This window comes from Platichthys flesus, chromosome 3 (assembly GCF_949316205.1).
Source record: "Platichthys flesus chromosome 3, fPlaFle2.1, whole genome shotgun sequence".
Lineage (NCBI taxonomy): Eukaryota > Metazoa > Chordata > Actinopteri > Pleuronectiformes > Pleuronectidae > Platichthys > Platichthys flesus.
The window spans coordinates 22,822,070-22,837,224 of record NC_084947.1 but is presented as its reverse complement, the minus strand read 5'-3'; the positions used below and the strand labels follow the sequence as shown (position 1 = coordinate 22,837,224).

Below are 15,155 nucleotides of genomic sequence, written 5' to 3'. Positions count from 1 at the left end.
TAGCACAACAGCGAATTTATGAATGGCCAACTATTCCATTATAGATGAAAGTGTATCATATGCATTATATTGGTCTTTTTAGCTGTTTGCTGTGGAATCCCTCATATCTATGTTTGTATGCCAGAATGAATGAACTGTCTTTGTCATGTACCTATTTAAAACCCTTTTATAACCATGTGCTCTGCTTTGATGCCAAAGACAACATCAAATACAAATGTTCTATTCTATTGTAATGAGACAAGAGCCAAACTGAATGTAAAATATATTTATTAGATCTACATAGAAAACCACAATGTCTTTATGGATGTCAAGGATTTATTATACAATATAATGTATGTAATTACACAAAATAGAAACAAATTACTATTTCTATTGCACCGCCCAAGTGAATTCCAAAGCTGCCAAGACATTCTGTCCAAGGTCATGGTCGTTGTTGCCAAAAATAGCTGACTGGGGCCATATCCCAAGTGCCCCACTTAGTATGGTGTTATCTCTGAACACTTTGATTGAAAGTGTATTCTTAAAGATGTGTCTCCAGTGGGTCAGAGAAAGTGAAAATCCTCGTCCGGCAACACCTCCTCATACATGGGGGTTTCTTTAGGTTGTGGATTTTCAAAGCACCTTAAACCGTGTCATCGCCAGGAGTTACTGGTTACACGAGATAAACCATCAAGTGAAAGTGGCAGCGTGTAACAGACAAGATGGAGGGGAAATGAACCCTATGAACACAGTGAACCACTTATCTGAATGAACTATAGTGTCCACTAACAGTTTACATGTAACAACCCTATATTTATAAAATGATTAAACATGATATTGGAGGGTTTAGAAGAATAACTTGAACTCGTTGTAATGATTGTACCGTAGGTAACCTTTATTTGACCTCTGCCTTGACATGCCCTTACAACACCAGCCTATCCTCTCCTCCCTCCTGGATGACTTGACCAATAGAAGCCTGGCTCTGAGCTCGTATGAAGCACTGCCTCTTGCACTCCATCAGCTGCTCCAAGTCCCGCCACAATTTCATCTGCTCCATGTTGGCACTGTGGCTCTCCCTCACCATCTTCTGCTTCTCACGTAACTTCTGAAGACCACAAAAGAAGGCAGTGATAACTTAGCCTGACTGATTGTGTTAAAAGGCCACACTGCAGGGGGGAATCCAAATGGTGGTAAGCAAATAAGATGAGTTGGAAAATACTCTCACTGCAAACAGCCTAAATTCTGTATATGAGTATTTAAGACTCCAACGTCACAATAAACAGAAAAATGCATTCAAACACAAGAGCAGGGAAAAGTGAAAGAGCCAATACACAGGATGACAACACAAAATACCCATACAAATGAAAACAGAAAACAGAAAACAGTGCAAACCCTTGGGTACCAGATAGAAACTCTCAGCTACAGACGTTGAGAGATTTTTGTGGTTGGAGCACCATTACCAAAGCCAGAAACGACTGAACGAGCGGTAAGAATTGGTAAATAACAGACACAACACTGTTGACTAACTTAACGGACTCATAAGGTGTAAATTAGAGTACAAAATAGGGAACAATTTTGAAATCTTTCTTTACTTTATTTTGATACAAGACTTTGATTTGTGTGATTCATGGAGGAGAAAGTACCCAAACAAATCAGAAATGTCTTTCTCATTAACATAATCTGACTTGCACAAATACTGATTGATATGTTCTTCAAATAAATAAAGTGACTGAGAGGCCTTTAAAGTCTATTTAAGAGAACAATGATTGACAAGCTTTATAACAATAACTAATTAATTCATTGAGAACTGCAAGTGCTCCATGAAAGAACTGGCAGATGAGAGAAATAAATCAATACAGTTTTAACAAACTCAGGGACTTTATCATCATCAGATCAAAAGAAGAACGATGGAGCTTTGGCCAGTTTCTCTCAGTCATTACATTATTGAAAGTCATCTTGATGAACAGATATTATAAATATGCATCAAGCCTTTGAAGAAAATGAATACACCCTCTTATAAACATGTATTGGCAGAGCTTTGAAGCTGGTATTCTCCCGTCATCATTAAGAAAGACACTAATTACACTTGAACCAACCAAGCCAATAAATAATTGTGGATTATATAAACTAGTGTCCTTAATTACCCTGGAAGTTTTTTTTTTATTTACATTTACAAAGCCTCAGGCCATGTACATACTAACTACAGAATAAAATAATATTTTGACACATGGCATCTGCTACGGCACAGTTTTCTCACCTTTCCCAGTAGCTCTTGTTCTGAAATGTTCTTCATGTACGCCTCCCTACAAAAAAGCAGAGGAAGACAACTTAAGCATACCATCACAATCTTGCATATCGCTCTCACCAAGGGCTTCTTAAACAAAATGTGGTAAATTAGCAAATCTTGAAAATCGCAACTCCCCCAGTTTTTATGCAAGAATTATGTGTAAGCAACTGAACTGCCTGTGTCTTAAAACGGGCGTCTCGTCTTGCGAGCAGCTAGCGGACCTGGCTCGACGTGCTCACCTGATGGTCTTCTTCCTCTCTAACGGGTCTGATGACACATAGGCCTTCATCTCTTCAGCCGCCCGCTGTAATTGCATCTCATTGATCTGTGGAGGTGAGAGATTGAGAGATCAGGTTTATTGTGAGTAGAGAGTCACTATTCATAGTCTGGAGTGTAAATTCGAATTTGACCATATTTGGCTTGTAAGACAGAGGTAATGAAGGATGATTATATGCCCTCTGTTGCTAATAGCTAAAATATTATTTTCTAAAACTATTATCGAATACCAACTAGCAACTATCTATTGAAAATACGTGCCTCTGACATGGAGTTGATATAATGATACTGGTTTTCTTCTTGAGCCGTCTCCTCTCTCAATGCTTTCACCTCCTGTAAAAAAACATGAAGAGAAAAAGACATATGGTCGCTACAGCAAAATCAAAAAACATCATACAGAAATATGCTGGATAAACTTGTATTTAAATTGTTGAGTATATTCAATCTAATGTAGGATAGTGATGGTACCTGCTCCAGTTTTGATCTGTTGCTCTCCAGACCAACAGCACAACTTTCATATTGCACCTTCTTTTCCTCATATTCCTGGTTTATCTCCTGTTAAGATCAGAATCCACAGGGTCATACACTGTCCAACTGACGGACAAAAGTTTTCACGTACTGTACACTAATGGGAGCTGAGACAAACTCATAGAGTCGCATCTTAAATCACCTTTTTCACTCTCGCAGCACTGTTTCACATCAACCTAAAATTACAGCTGACATTCTGAGCAGTTTAACTTACAACAGGCTCTCACAAAAGTCTATTTATGTCTTCCTGTTGCAGCGCTTCATTAGCAGTTAGAGTCGTTCTGGGAACACATGTAGGAAAATGTAATCCTCTGCTTTAGCTCAGCGGTGTGGGGGGCTTTCCCATCATGCATCATACTATGTAAATTATTCTTAATGGACCTACTCCAACACAACACACAAACACAATGCCTGATCATTCTTACTGCCTTGAAGCCACACAAGTCGAGATCCCACCGTGTTTTTAAATTTAGAATTTAGATTTATAGTGTATCATGTTTTTCTCAAATTACATTGTCTATGCTTTGGCTATGCAGGGAGAATGTGTCAGTTGTTTGTGACATGTAAGAACTGCATTTTGCACTGGCTTCCATCATATATACTGTATGCAAAATAGCATTTTGGAGTTTGCATTAATTCCATTAAATTCAGATTAATGAATGACCCACAGACTGTCAGCCTCATTTGAATGCCTCTTAGGTTATAAATCGGCATCATTATTCGAAAGTCCTTATGAGCAAATGCAGTGCCCGCTTGACTGCTAATGGCATCGTTTTTATTCAAATAGGTGGCCAATTTTCCTCTCAAACACAAATGGCGATGGTGTGAGGAATCATGTAAGTTATTTCATGTGGCATCAGTAGATTGCAGCGGGCAGATGTGGGCAAACATCACCTGACACCGCTGCCTCAGTGACCTCAGTTCTTTTATGATCGGAGCGAGAGCGGACTTCTTCTCCACTATCATGGAATTTAATTTCTTCACCTGTAAAAAACAACAAAATCAACACTAGTCATAATGTGAATGAAGAGGTAATAGTATTTATGTAGTCTTCACTTTGTTTGAGTGTTTGTGTGTGTGTGTGTGTGTGTGTGTGTGTTTGTAAGAGCCTCTGTTGACAGTTTTTGTCTCCTTGATATTGTCACAACTGTTTAAGTTATGAAATATTGCAGGTCTGAGCATGAGATTAAGATGAAGGCTGAGTTTTAAGATGATGATGTCATGACTACTGAGTACTCAAGTAATAATGTAGTATCATAAAATGGTCTAGTTTACCATGTACATATTTAACTCTGAAGCTAATGTGACTGTGTCTAATGATTAACATAAATAATGAAGTTCAGCAGCAGAATCAATTGACAAATCTGACAAACATTTCTCAGTAAAGGGCTAAAGTATTTACAGCCAGGGTGAGTGTGTCACTTTAGTTCTTTACCACAAACCACAGCAAAGATTATATGACAATAGTAAGTGTCAGTTTGTTCAGAATTTGTTAAATCATTACAGATTTCATCTGTTTGGCTTTGCCGATATAATCCAATCCCAGAGTAAAGGTCTTCTCTCAGGTTGGAGCCAGTGATGTTTGACTCCATCACTGGGAGTCCTGCTGTACCTCCTGCCAAACACGTTTTAACAAATGCACTGCAGTTTGGAGTATGGCCTAATCACTCACGTCTGTTTCCCTCTGAGTCTTGACACCAAAGGATGACAGGTTGATAAATAAAGCTGAAGCAATGAGCTATGCTGGAATACTGTCAATCGTTTACTATCTCAGTGTAAAGAACAGATGAGAAATCCAAAAATTACATATTGAACTGAAATGAAATGGCCTGCACCCCAGCCAATGTGTGCAAAGTTGATGACGTAATATTGCATAAGACTCATGTAAATGTTACATCTTATTACTTGTTTACACTCGAACACAGGGCATGTGTCGTCGAGCAGTTGGTTACTGCCTTATGTTGATGCTGTGACAACTCCAAAGATGTTATAATATAATTAAGATGTAAACATGTCTACATAATGAAACTAAGGTGGGCTTAATTAGATTATTGATTACATGCCACTTACAGTATCTGTAGTTCAGTTTGTTCTACAACGTTCAAATTTATTAGTATTTATCAACAAAGGCAGATTTGTGGGGACTTAACTCAAGGCCCCACAGTATACTCACCATTTCAGACATGTCGTCCAGTGTGCGGCCCTTCTTTTCGTCTAGCTCGCTCTTGATAGCAGACACCCTCTCCAGTTCCTCCTGAGTATTGCTGTAGCCAGAGATTCCTTTCTCAGCTTCCATCATTTGCTTAAAAAATAGATCAGAGATGCACAGTAACTAACAGGAACAAATATCGAAATATAGATAAACAGTCACATACAATTTAAACAATGAATTGGTCTTTGTCACTACAAAAATCTACATCTACATGAAGAACCTATGAGTGTGCTACATTGACTGTATATAAAGATTGACGACACATGTCCACTTCCTGACAGTATCCTTATATGAAGCCAAAATATCCGGGAAAAAGTGAAAAATGTGTACTTAAACGAACATCAGTGTGATAATAACTACTTAAAATGAGAGCAACCATCACATCTACTAACAAGAGAAGGTGGGATCTTTGACCTATTCTGCAGCTAGCCACCAGTTGGCGATCGAAATGCTTTGGTTTTGGTGAACCCGTGACATAAAAAATATTTGAAAACAGATTCAAACACAAAGCATTTCATGTTTCAAAATGTAGAGGGACCACTGCAACATCCATTCATCACCAGCTGGAGATGTGAGCAGCAGGAAAACTTTCATTGCTATAACAGATCGTAGTGGGATGTGCAGACAGCAGCAGATGGAGCCTTCAGAAATAGCAGCTCTGCCTGCGTCACACTGCCTATCAACAAGTCAGGTGCTGGGACTGCACAGAGGTGTGAAGCCATTTCCAGGAAGCTTCTGCCCCTTCATTGTTAACACAAAGTGCGTGAATGGGGAGATCAAGCGAAAGCAGAACATTTGGAATGGCAGTCTAAGTGCAGGGAGGGGAATACGGTATGAAGGCTACAGGGCAGAGAGGGCATTAAAAGAAGTCAGGAGGATGTCTGTGCTCCGGGTACAATATGGAAGACTGAAAATGATGATTGCACAAATGTTCCTTTGCAATTTACTGGACTCTCAACAACATATGATGGCAGGCCAATTGCCAGCTACTGAAAAATGCAAGAATTAAACTTATGACAAGTCTTATATTTTAATATTTGTAATTTGCTCTTGATTTGTACTCTGGGTGCTTAACAATTTCAAGTACAACCCACTCCTTCCTTTATTTGAATGTAAACACTGTCTTTGTTTAGTCTTGTCTTCTGTTACATGAAAAATTAAACAAGAGTTACCAGTTTTTGTTGAACCGTCTCATGTCTCTGCTTGAGAATCTCCTCTGTTCGTTGCAGGACTCCATATTCGGCTTTCATCTCAGCAATTTCCTGTCGTTTCTTCTTGAACACGGTTCCCTTGCTCCGCAGTTTCACCACCAATCGTTTCAGCTGTGAGGAACAAAAAAAGTGACATCTTTTGTTACCCTGAAATTCAAAGAAAGCTGGATTTAGTGTTCAGAGAAAGGGATGCGAAATAATGCTTTCATGTGATATTTGATGGTTTCTTTGTTCAAAGGTCTTTACAGCTACATTTACTGATCTTGAGGGCAGTGGGAAAGGCTGTGAGTACAACACAAAGTTCACAAAGTGGTTAGAAAACAGTTGCTTATTTAAACATTTCAAAGTTATGGATCAAACAACACAAGCCTTCATTTGGATTCAGGTTTCTTGACTGCTGTGTCCAATACTTTGTTTGGCCCTGCTTTACTCGCCACCAGCTCTGGGGATATATCGGTCTCTTTAGCTGCTAAATGCTTCTTAATGCTCATTTTTTCTGACATTTGATGCTGGACAGGGTACAATTACCGTTTGGGAATTAATCCTCTTAAAACATCCATTTCCGGCATCTGAAATATTTGTACATTGCTAGTGATTCAGTAAAAAGCGATTTGTAGGGGGATGAGTCCCCTGTCAATTCTACAATACACTCTCAGCCATCTCCCTCGTCTAAAATGACCAAATCACCTATTAAGTAAAACCAATGTTCTTGTGGCTGCTACAAGCAAGATATTAGAGTTGGAAATTCAATGAAAGAGGCATAGGAAGTTTATATTTGTTGAGTTAGTGTCCAGCACAGCTGAAATACTATGAAAGGCCACATGAGAAGACAATGGGTTGAGCCAGGGGAGGGAAGGGATTAGAATACAACAGTGACTTCAGTTGAGGGGCCTCTGGGCCACACTATGATCTGACACGGTCACCTGATCCTTTCAGGTTCACGGCCAGCTGACGGACCAGCTATGTACAGCGAGTGGCTTCATCTGGCAGAATAAGTGCTTTAAGTGGATGTTCAGTCGCTCCCCGCCCTGACTGTCTGCTGGGACACAATGAAACTTCTCCACAATGAAGAGCAGCTATAAATGAACATGGACACGAGAGAACAGCCCCAGAAATCACAGAATGTGCTTCATATCCTTTGGGGATCCAGGAAGTTTGATGTATGTAAGTGTGTGTGCGCGAGTGAGTGAGTGAGTGGTTGGGTGGGTAGGTGTGAGTGTGTGAGCGACATCTATTCTTTGTGTATTTTTGGACATCAAGGGCAGACATGGCTGAGAGAGGAATTAGCACAGCAGAATAATACTGCATAGTGTTACCGACTTTGTGGCCACAAAACAAATGCGGTTAAACTGGACATCACACACCTGTCTCAGAGATGCAGTGCACTGACAACGACACACACTTGCAAACAAGGCAATAAAAACATGAATGGTGCAGCAGATACATCTGATGACTTCATGTGGAACACACAGCAGGAATGTATCCCTTTGAAGAATGAATCAAATATAGCTAGTTAAAATAGAGAAATCCACCTATTTAAAAAAATATAAACGCCCACATCTAACTCAGATTTATGTCTTGACTGAAGTCAGGATAAATTTAACCACTGTGATGAGGCTGGCTAACAAAGTGGTTTTATGTTACTGGCCAACCGGTGACGAGCAGATGTAGTCATCGCTCCCAGAGAGAGCCTGCAGTTGGTAGGTGGCATGTGATGACACTTAACCTGCAGAATGGAAAATAGCTCTGATAAAGTGATCCTCTCCACGGTGGCTGATGGCCCCAAACTACCAAGGAGTCTGATAAGCTGTGTTTTACAAACATTCTCCATTTAGTTGTTCATAGAGTCTCAAGGGCTCTCTTTGTCTCTACAAACAACCCCCTCCCATCAGGCTTAAGGGCAAGTTAGTCAGTGTCTAATTACTTGTAATACAGTGATATAATTAACGTTGAACATAGACAGTGGCTTATATATATATATATAAATTAGTATTAGAGACACTTAAAGGGAGAAAAGAATAACTATTACAAACATTTTCTCCTCCACAAAAGAGGCAAATTGCTCGATGTCTGGGCTTTTTGCAAAATCTTTTCAAAGTCCTGATTGTTGTGATCATTTTAAATAAAGACAAAATCTGAGACATTGTTCCCCCTGTAAGTGGCCCTTATGCTCTGTCCTAGGCTTATACCAGAGGTATTGCCAGCTAGACTTTTCCCCCCAAATGACATTACAACACTTTAAACATCACCTCATACTTCTTCCTGTAACAAAGAAGATTTGGCTTCTTCTCCCTACTCTCTAAGATGATTTATATCTCTTTCCTTCCTGAAAAGAATAAACACATTTTAAATAACTTCCCTGCTGATATTTCACTCACTCTATCATTTGCCAGAATTAGTGAACTTTCATTTTGTTTCTGCTTTAAGACTGCCACCATCTATCAAACGCTAGTACATAAAATGCAGAAAGAAGCCTGAAGAGTATGTCCATCGACTGCAAACAAGATTGTTTACAAGATTAGTTCAGAATTTAGGAAAAAGGTTTTCCTGGCTCTGTTATAATCAAAACAAACTAAACAAAATCTGCCACAATATTCTTCTGCATGTTGACCCTCCCCATGCCCCAACTACCACCCTCATTTCCTGTCGGCTCCAATTTCCCAATGTGACTATAATATTAATAGAAGTTACTAAGGTTTTAAAACTACATTTTCTTTCTATGAATGAGTGGTGCAATATACAGAATATATTTATAATAAATAGAATTACACAGTGAACCAGGGACTTTTGGGGCCTCTCAGATCTGGGGTCCTGTGCCTTTTCCCACTTTTCCCAGTGGGTTGTCCAGGCTGGTATCAATCTTTTGTAGCTCTAAATCAGATTACCCAAAACATATTATTTAGATAAATGTTACCATTATCTCAGATTAATGTGGCACCAGTTTACTGATGCTAAGTTATACTTTTAGTATCTTAAATGTTTGTGATATCGGTATCTTATATATGCAGGTCAGAGGTCAGGGTGAAACACCACTCGTGGTACAGCCTTTGGGTTAAACACAAACGTTTGTGCTCTCCACAGGGATTGACAGCGGACCCACAGAACACAGGGTGGAGGAGGGAGAGCTGTTGTAATTTCACACATGTTCTGTCTCTAGCTCTCACCTCACGGATATCTATGTGTGTCAAACACCAGGCTATAAAAACTCTCATCCACACGGTGCATACGGTCACAGCACAGCCTCCATCTATCAGCATCTCTTTGCTAACGCAGAACTGTTTATAGCTGATACATTGACGGTGAGCCTAATGTTTGCATTGTAAAAAGAAGAGACCCTTGCCCAAGGCCTTATGACTTATGTGCAACTTTATTATTATGTGTTTTTTTCAGTAGTTCAGTCGGGTTTGTCAACGTGACAGTTCACTGTGCCATGTGTCTGAAAGCGGGAGTACATCCTCGTCATGTGATATAAATAAAGACAAAAGTGTTAGAACCCAAGTCTGTTTTATGTGTCCAGCTGACTTGAATTAGGTAACTTCTTATACATAAGATTAGTGAAAAGGCTGAGTTTCAGCCACTTTGTCCATTGCGCTTCCTTGTTCTGGATATTCTCTGTTGTGTTCTATTTCTGGCTCTGCATGGGAATGTGAGGGAGAGCAGGAAAAAGGGATAAGTAGCATTAGACAGTAAGGCCGCCTGTGTTTGGATAAGAACAGAAATAGCCTCTTGTGTTTTCTACAGTTTGCAGATCTACTCATGTGCACTTAGATAAAGCTGGAGTCTGTGTAGGTGATGTTGCTGTTACCACACACAAGAAGATAAACATGCAGAAAATGTTTATCTTCTTGGCTACTGTCAGTTCAGTTCTCTTCGGAAATTAAGTATGTAAATAAATACAATAACATCAGCATTACTCTAAAGAAATTCAGATTTAGCTTATATTCAGTGACTATTATTTTGTGACGGTTAGAAGCATTTCCAACAGTGTACCTCATCACCCCGGACAACCTCCTCCCCCTCTGAGACTTGTGCCTGGCTGCCCCTCTGCCTCAGCTCCCTCTCTGCTTCAGCCAACTCCTCCCTCGCTTCCTGAAGCTCCTCTGCCTTCGACTCCTTCCTACGAATGATGATGGATGCCTGCGAAAGTCGTGGTACATTAGACAGACCAACACGATAGAAACGTTTATGCTGAGTGACTTTAAACATAAATGCAACCGGGGAAAGTAAATGTGATGAGGGCAGAAATGGGAAAAGAAACATGGGCTTGTAAATAAAGAGCACCTGGATTGCTTCAGGTCCCCTGAATATCTCCATTACATAATGACTCATATCCTCTTATTCCTGGTAGTTCATCATCAAGAATTCTAACAAACTATCTGTTCCTCATTAATATATAATTTTATAACTATAAAACTTTTTTTTTGTTGAGTATAAACAAACGCTATAAGAATAAAAATGTACACTTATAGCGTGTATATTTGACAAAAAAATGTAAGGTATTAAAGAAATTCAATACAATCAGCACCTGTTGCCTGAAAAGTGTCAGTTTGTCGTCCATGGGGTCATTTCTCATCATCCTCTTCTCAATCAGCTGGTTTATCTGGGAATCGACTTCTTTAATCTGTAGAAGTGTAAATTAAAGATCACTCAGAGAAGAACACATCAGGAATTTCTCAACATATGAAAGCGGACACAGGTGACACCACATTCTGCTCCTGACCTTGTCCTCCAGCTCCTGGAGGTCAGCCTGGCCCATGGCAGGCTCTGAGGCCACCTTCTGAAGGTACTGCACCGTGTGCCTCATACGCTCCAGCTCTTTGGGGAGCTTCTCAGAGACCATGTAGGAGTTGATCTTGATCTCCTCTTCAAGCCTCTTCATTAAACCTGAAAGAGACTGGGCTTTTAATTAAGAATTTTGAGCCTGTTTAAAATGTACTGATAGTGAAATAGTGTTTGAATAATTTCATTCTTAAAAGGCAAGTGTTTGTAGTGAAGGACGCTATATTCAAAGCTCTTATTTGGGCCCACACATACAGTGATGGTGACAATTGACAGCTCCACCTCAGTCTGCATTGCACAGGTCATTTTAGAAACTGCAAATATGTAAATCTCTTGTGCGGCTAAAGCGGCCAATATCAGAGGAGCGCAAAAGGAGACAATTCCAACATCACATAAGCTGTGTGATGGCACTTCAAAGACCATTGTAATTGGAGGGTCTCAACAGATGAAAGCCTATTAGCCGAGAGAGCCTCGAACGCTCTGCTGTGTCCTTGAACCTCTCATCCAGCTGTGTCCTGCAGAGGCAGCAGAAGGACCCGGGTACTCACTCTCTGGATTGGCATCTGCTGCTGCCTGTTGCAAATCCTTCAACTGCAGCTGTGATCTCTGCAGCCTCTGCTCTGTCTGGAACAACTGCACGCAAACATAAACAATTACTAGCACAGGTAATATATGGAAAAAAGAACAACAACATTAGGGGTGCAGCTAACGTTTTTTTTCATTAGTGGTCGTTTTCTGGATTAAAACAATGATCTTTTCATTGAAAGGTTAAGATGCATTTATTAGTCCCACAGACATGCAAAGGCACACTCATGCAGGTAGCGAAATTTAACCTCTGCTTTTTTCACCCATCTCGTGCAGGACACACAGAGCAGTGAGCGACCATGTACGGCACTCGGGGAGCAGATGTTGGGGGAGTAAGGTGCCTTGCTCAGGGGCACTAGACAGGGTAGGTAGACTCTTGGATTTTTGGACAGATCAATCCAGGTTCGTCTTTTGTTGCCTCTCCGTGGAGTCGAACCAGAGACCTTCTCTGCCCATAGTCCAAGTTTCTGCCACTAGACCACCGCCTCAGACTTCCTAAGCACAGCATCCAACTGTTTGGCTGGTCTACGAAGTCTGTGTAAAACCAAGGGGAACAAATGCGATGACAAACCACCATCAATCACCAGCACTTACTTGGTTCTTCTGTTCTAGCTTCTGGTGCGTCAGTGACTCCTCTCTCTCATTCTCCACTCGCAGCTGTCTGGCTTGGTCTAGCATCCGCTGGTGGTTGGACACTGACTCCACCTAGTGGAGCAACACATTAATGTGATAATGTTAAATTGCAGGTTATCATATGGTGAGCAGAAATAGCCAGAGTCAGGTTTCACCTTTTGGCAGGGGCCTGTAAGTAAAGACCCATTAAATCAACACCTCATTACATTACATAGCCGTGTTAAGACGACCCTTCAACTTGTCAGGTCTATTAAAGGAGCTGGTAATATATGTCTGAGGTCATGTTTTCATTCCTCAGTGAATCCTAAAGCCTTTCAAGTATTCCAAGAGTGAGTGGGCCTCCCAGAACAACCTGCCTTACCCTCTTCTTCAGCCTCTCCACACGTTTGATTAGTTGGTCCTTCTCTTCCTCCATTGCACCAATGTCCTGTATTTGAAAATAAGATGGATCATATCAGAAGACTGTATCAACTGAGATAAGGAGGGAGAATTTAACTACCAAATATAGTAATAATTAATTAATATTTTGATTATTTTCTCAAATAAACATAACAAATAAAGGGTATCACAATTTCCTGAAATCCATATTGACTTATTCAGATGACTTGTTCTGTTTCATCATATAAGTATTCACAACCCCATTTTTGTTCTAGTTTAACGTCCTAGAGAAAAAAGAAAATCTGATAGGTGAATTTTCTATAGTGTTGCAAAAAATGTATGTATTGGTTTTTCAAAGGGTTTTACCTGAGTCAGTCAGTACAACAATGATAACAATGATAACTTACATACAGAGTATCGCATCGGTTCTCAGTATCGGCTGATATGCAAAACCCAGATATTGTGAATGTATCAATGTTATTGGAACATCTCTAGTTTTATATTGAGACAGCTTTAGATTCAACATCTTCAAACAGAGATTGTAAAACGCTATTGACTGTTTTTTTTACCTTTCTGATTTCTGCCGTGGAGAAGCCTGAAGTCCTCAGCTGTTCACACTCCTTGTGATACGTCTTAAATCCTTCAACCAGCTCTTCATACTGTGAACATGCAACATTAAAGTATATCCTCTTATTCCTTTTAGACAAGTGGCGATGACATTGCCACTGTATCGGTTATACGCAGACAAACCTGGTGATTTGTGTCATTGATGACATCGTCCTGCAAAAACTCTGCAGGCACCTCCAGTTTGACGAGATAGCGAGCCAGGTAAGCCCTCTTCTTCAGCTCGGGGACCCTCTGTAGCAGCCAGTGGAGGATGGGGTGGACCACAGGTTTGCTGCCAGTCACCAGACCCTGTCTGAAGGCGCTCCTGCAGGAGGAGGGATGAGGCAGAGAGTGTCATGGAAATATATGACTACAAACGAAGAAGAAGTGCTTCACCATTTCTGTACATAGGCAACTGGAGTGCGATGCAGCAAGTGAAATAGGCTGCAGGTACTTACACGTCTGAGAAGTTGCCAGGAGGTCTGTACTTCATCATTCCCAGCAGAGCACACATTCTCTTCACAGTTTGTTCGGGCATTTCTTCACGTAAATCCATTGATTGCTAAACAACAACAACAACAGCAGTAAATGATTTCACCTGTCACCAGTTAATTCATACATATCACACATTAAATAGTAACACGGACACCACTGCCGCAACTGACGAGTGTAGCTTCAGCTGTTGAAGCCAAAAGTTAGTGGCTCACCTTCGGGTCTATTTCAGCCAGGACATCGTTTAAGATCTGCTGCAGCTGCATCGGTTCCAGACAGTCGAACGTGATGAGGTTGAAGCTTTTCTTGAATGGCTCTTTGTTGAGCTGCTCCACGATGAACTTCAGCTGCTCACTCATCTTGGTGATGCTGTGGTGACTCTTCTCAGCTTTAGTAACCAGCTAACGGCGAGTTAGCTTTCTGTCGTCGACGGACTTAACTTACAAACCCGACGAGAAACCTTCTGAAGACCTATTCATTCAGCTAAGTGGTGACGTTAGCAAAGCAGCTATTTAAAATGTTTCAGATACATTTCCAGAAGCAAGTATTACGTCGCTTTATCAGTCGTTAGCCGGTAGCTAGCTAGCAGTCAGAGCACAGGGGTTGTTGTCAATAGCCCCATGGAAACCAAGAGGGCGTGTCTGATTGGTTGCTAACAGGAAGTGACGTTTACAGTCCGCTCAGGAGGGCTGAGCACTGCAGATGGTCTCAGCTCCACAGACAGAGAGTAGCTCTTTATTCTCAGATTCAAATATGTCCAAGCCCCATATTAACAGATAGAGGAATGAATAGAAAAGACATCTGCAAAATCTCTTCAATGCATTTCAGACAACAATGCTTTGAAACTTGTTAATACTGTTTGAGTAAGACCCTCTATTTATTTAATATATTTTTTTAACTTTGTTGTGTTATTTTGTCCCTAAGAATACATCAATTTTGAAATGTTGATATGTGCCTACTAGGTTTTTTACAGCAAAGAATACAATTGTGCTTTAAGATCGAATAAATTCAGCCTGAAGTGTAGGACATTTAATGTGATGAGAATTTTTGGTAACTTAATGTGACATTTATTATTACTTACAACTATTTCTCATTGATTGAAACATTTTAAAAGTGAAAACTAGACATTTGCCAGCCAGAAATACATTTTGAATCTTCTATTCACTTTTGTTGCTTTGTAATTCAGCAC

At 40.3% G+C, this 15,155-nt stretch overlaps 1 protein-coding gene across 1 annotated transcript; it reads right to left on the bottom strand.

Annotated features, from left to right (window-relative positions):
- Positions 1-250: 250 nt before the first annotated feature.
- ift81 (intraflagellar transport 81 homolog) lies at positions 251-14,583 on the bottom strand. The gene is made up of 18 exons (XM_062385020.1): positions 14,182-14,583; positions 13,933-14,036; positions 13,619-13,799; positions 13,438-13,527; positions 12,852-12,917; positions 12,452-12,562; positions 11,821-11,905; positions 11,214-11,377; positions 11,019-11,114; positions 10,484-10,630; positions 6,455-6,604; positions 5,244-5,372; positions 3,965-4,054; positions 3,011-3,097; positions 2,804-2,875; positions 2,506-2,591; positions 2,237-2,282; positions 251-1,084 (listed from the first exon to the last, which is right to left on the bottom strand). The coding sequence occupies exons 1-18, from the start codon at positions 14,323-14,325 to the stop codon at positions 902-904; spliced, it is 2,031 nt and encodes a 676-aa protein (XP_062241004.1). The 5' UTR covers positions 14,326-14,583; the 3' UTR covers positions 251-901.
- Positions 14,584-15,155: the final 572 nt, after the last annotated feature.

What these genes read in the sequence shown, in the direction of transcription:
- ift81 (XM_062385020.1), bottom strand. Translation starts at nt 14,325, where the DNA reads ATGAGTGAGCAGCTGAAGTTCATCGTGGAGCAGCTCAACAAAGAGCCA. An exon ending in TGGCTGAAATAGACCCGAAG is followed by an intron (nt 14,037 to 14,181) that starts GTGAGCCACTAA and finishes GTTGTTGTTTAG; the next exon opens with CAATCAATGGATTTACGTGA. An exon ending in AACAAGAGCTACTGGGAAAG is followed by an intron (nt 1,085 to 2,236) that starts GTGAGAAAACTG and finishes TGTGGTCTTCAG; the next exon opens with AAGTTACGTGAGAAGCAGAA.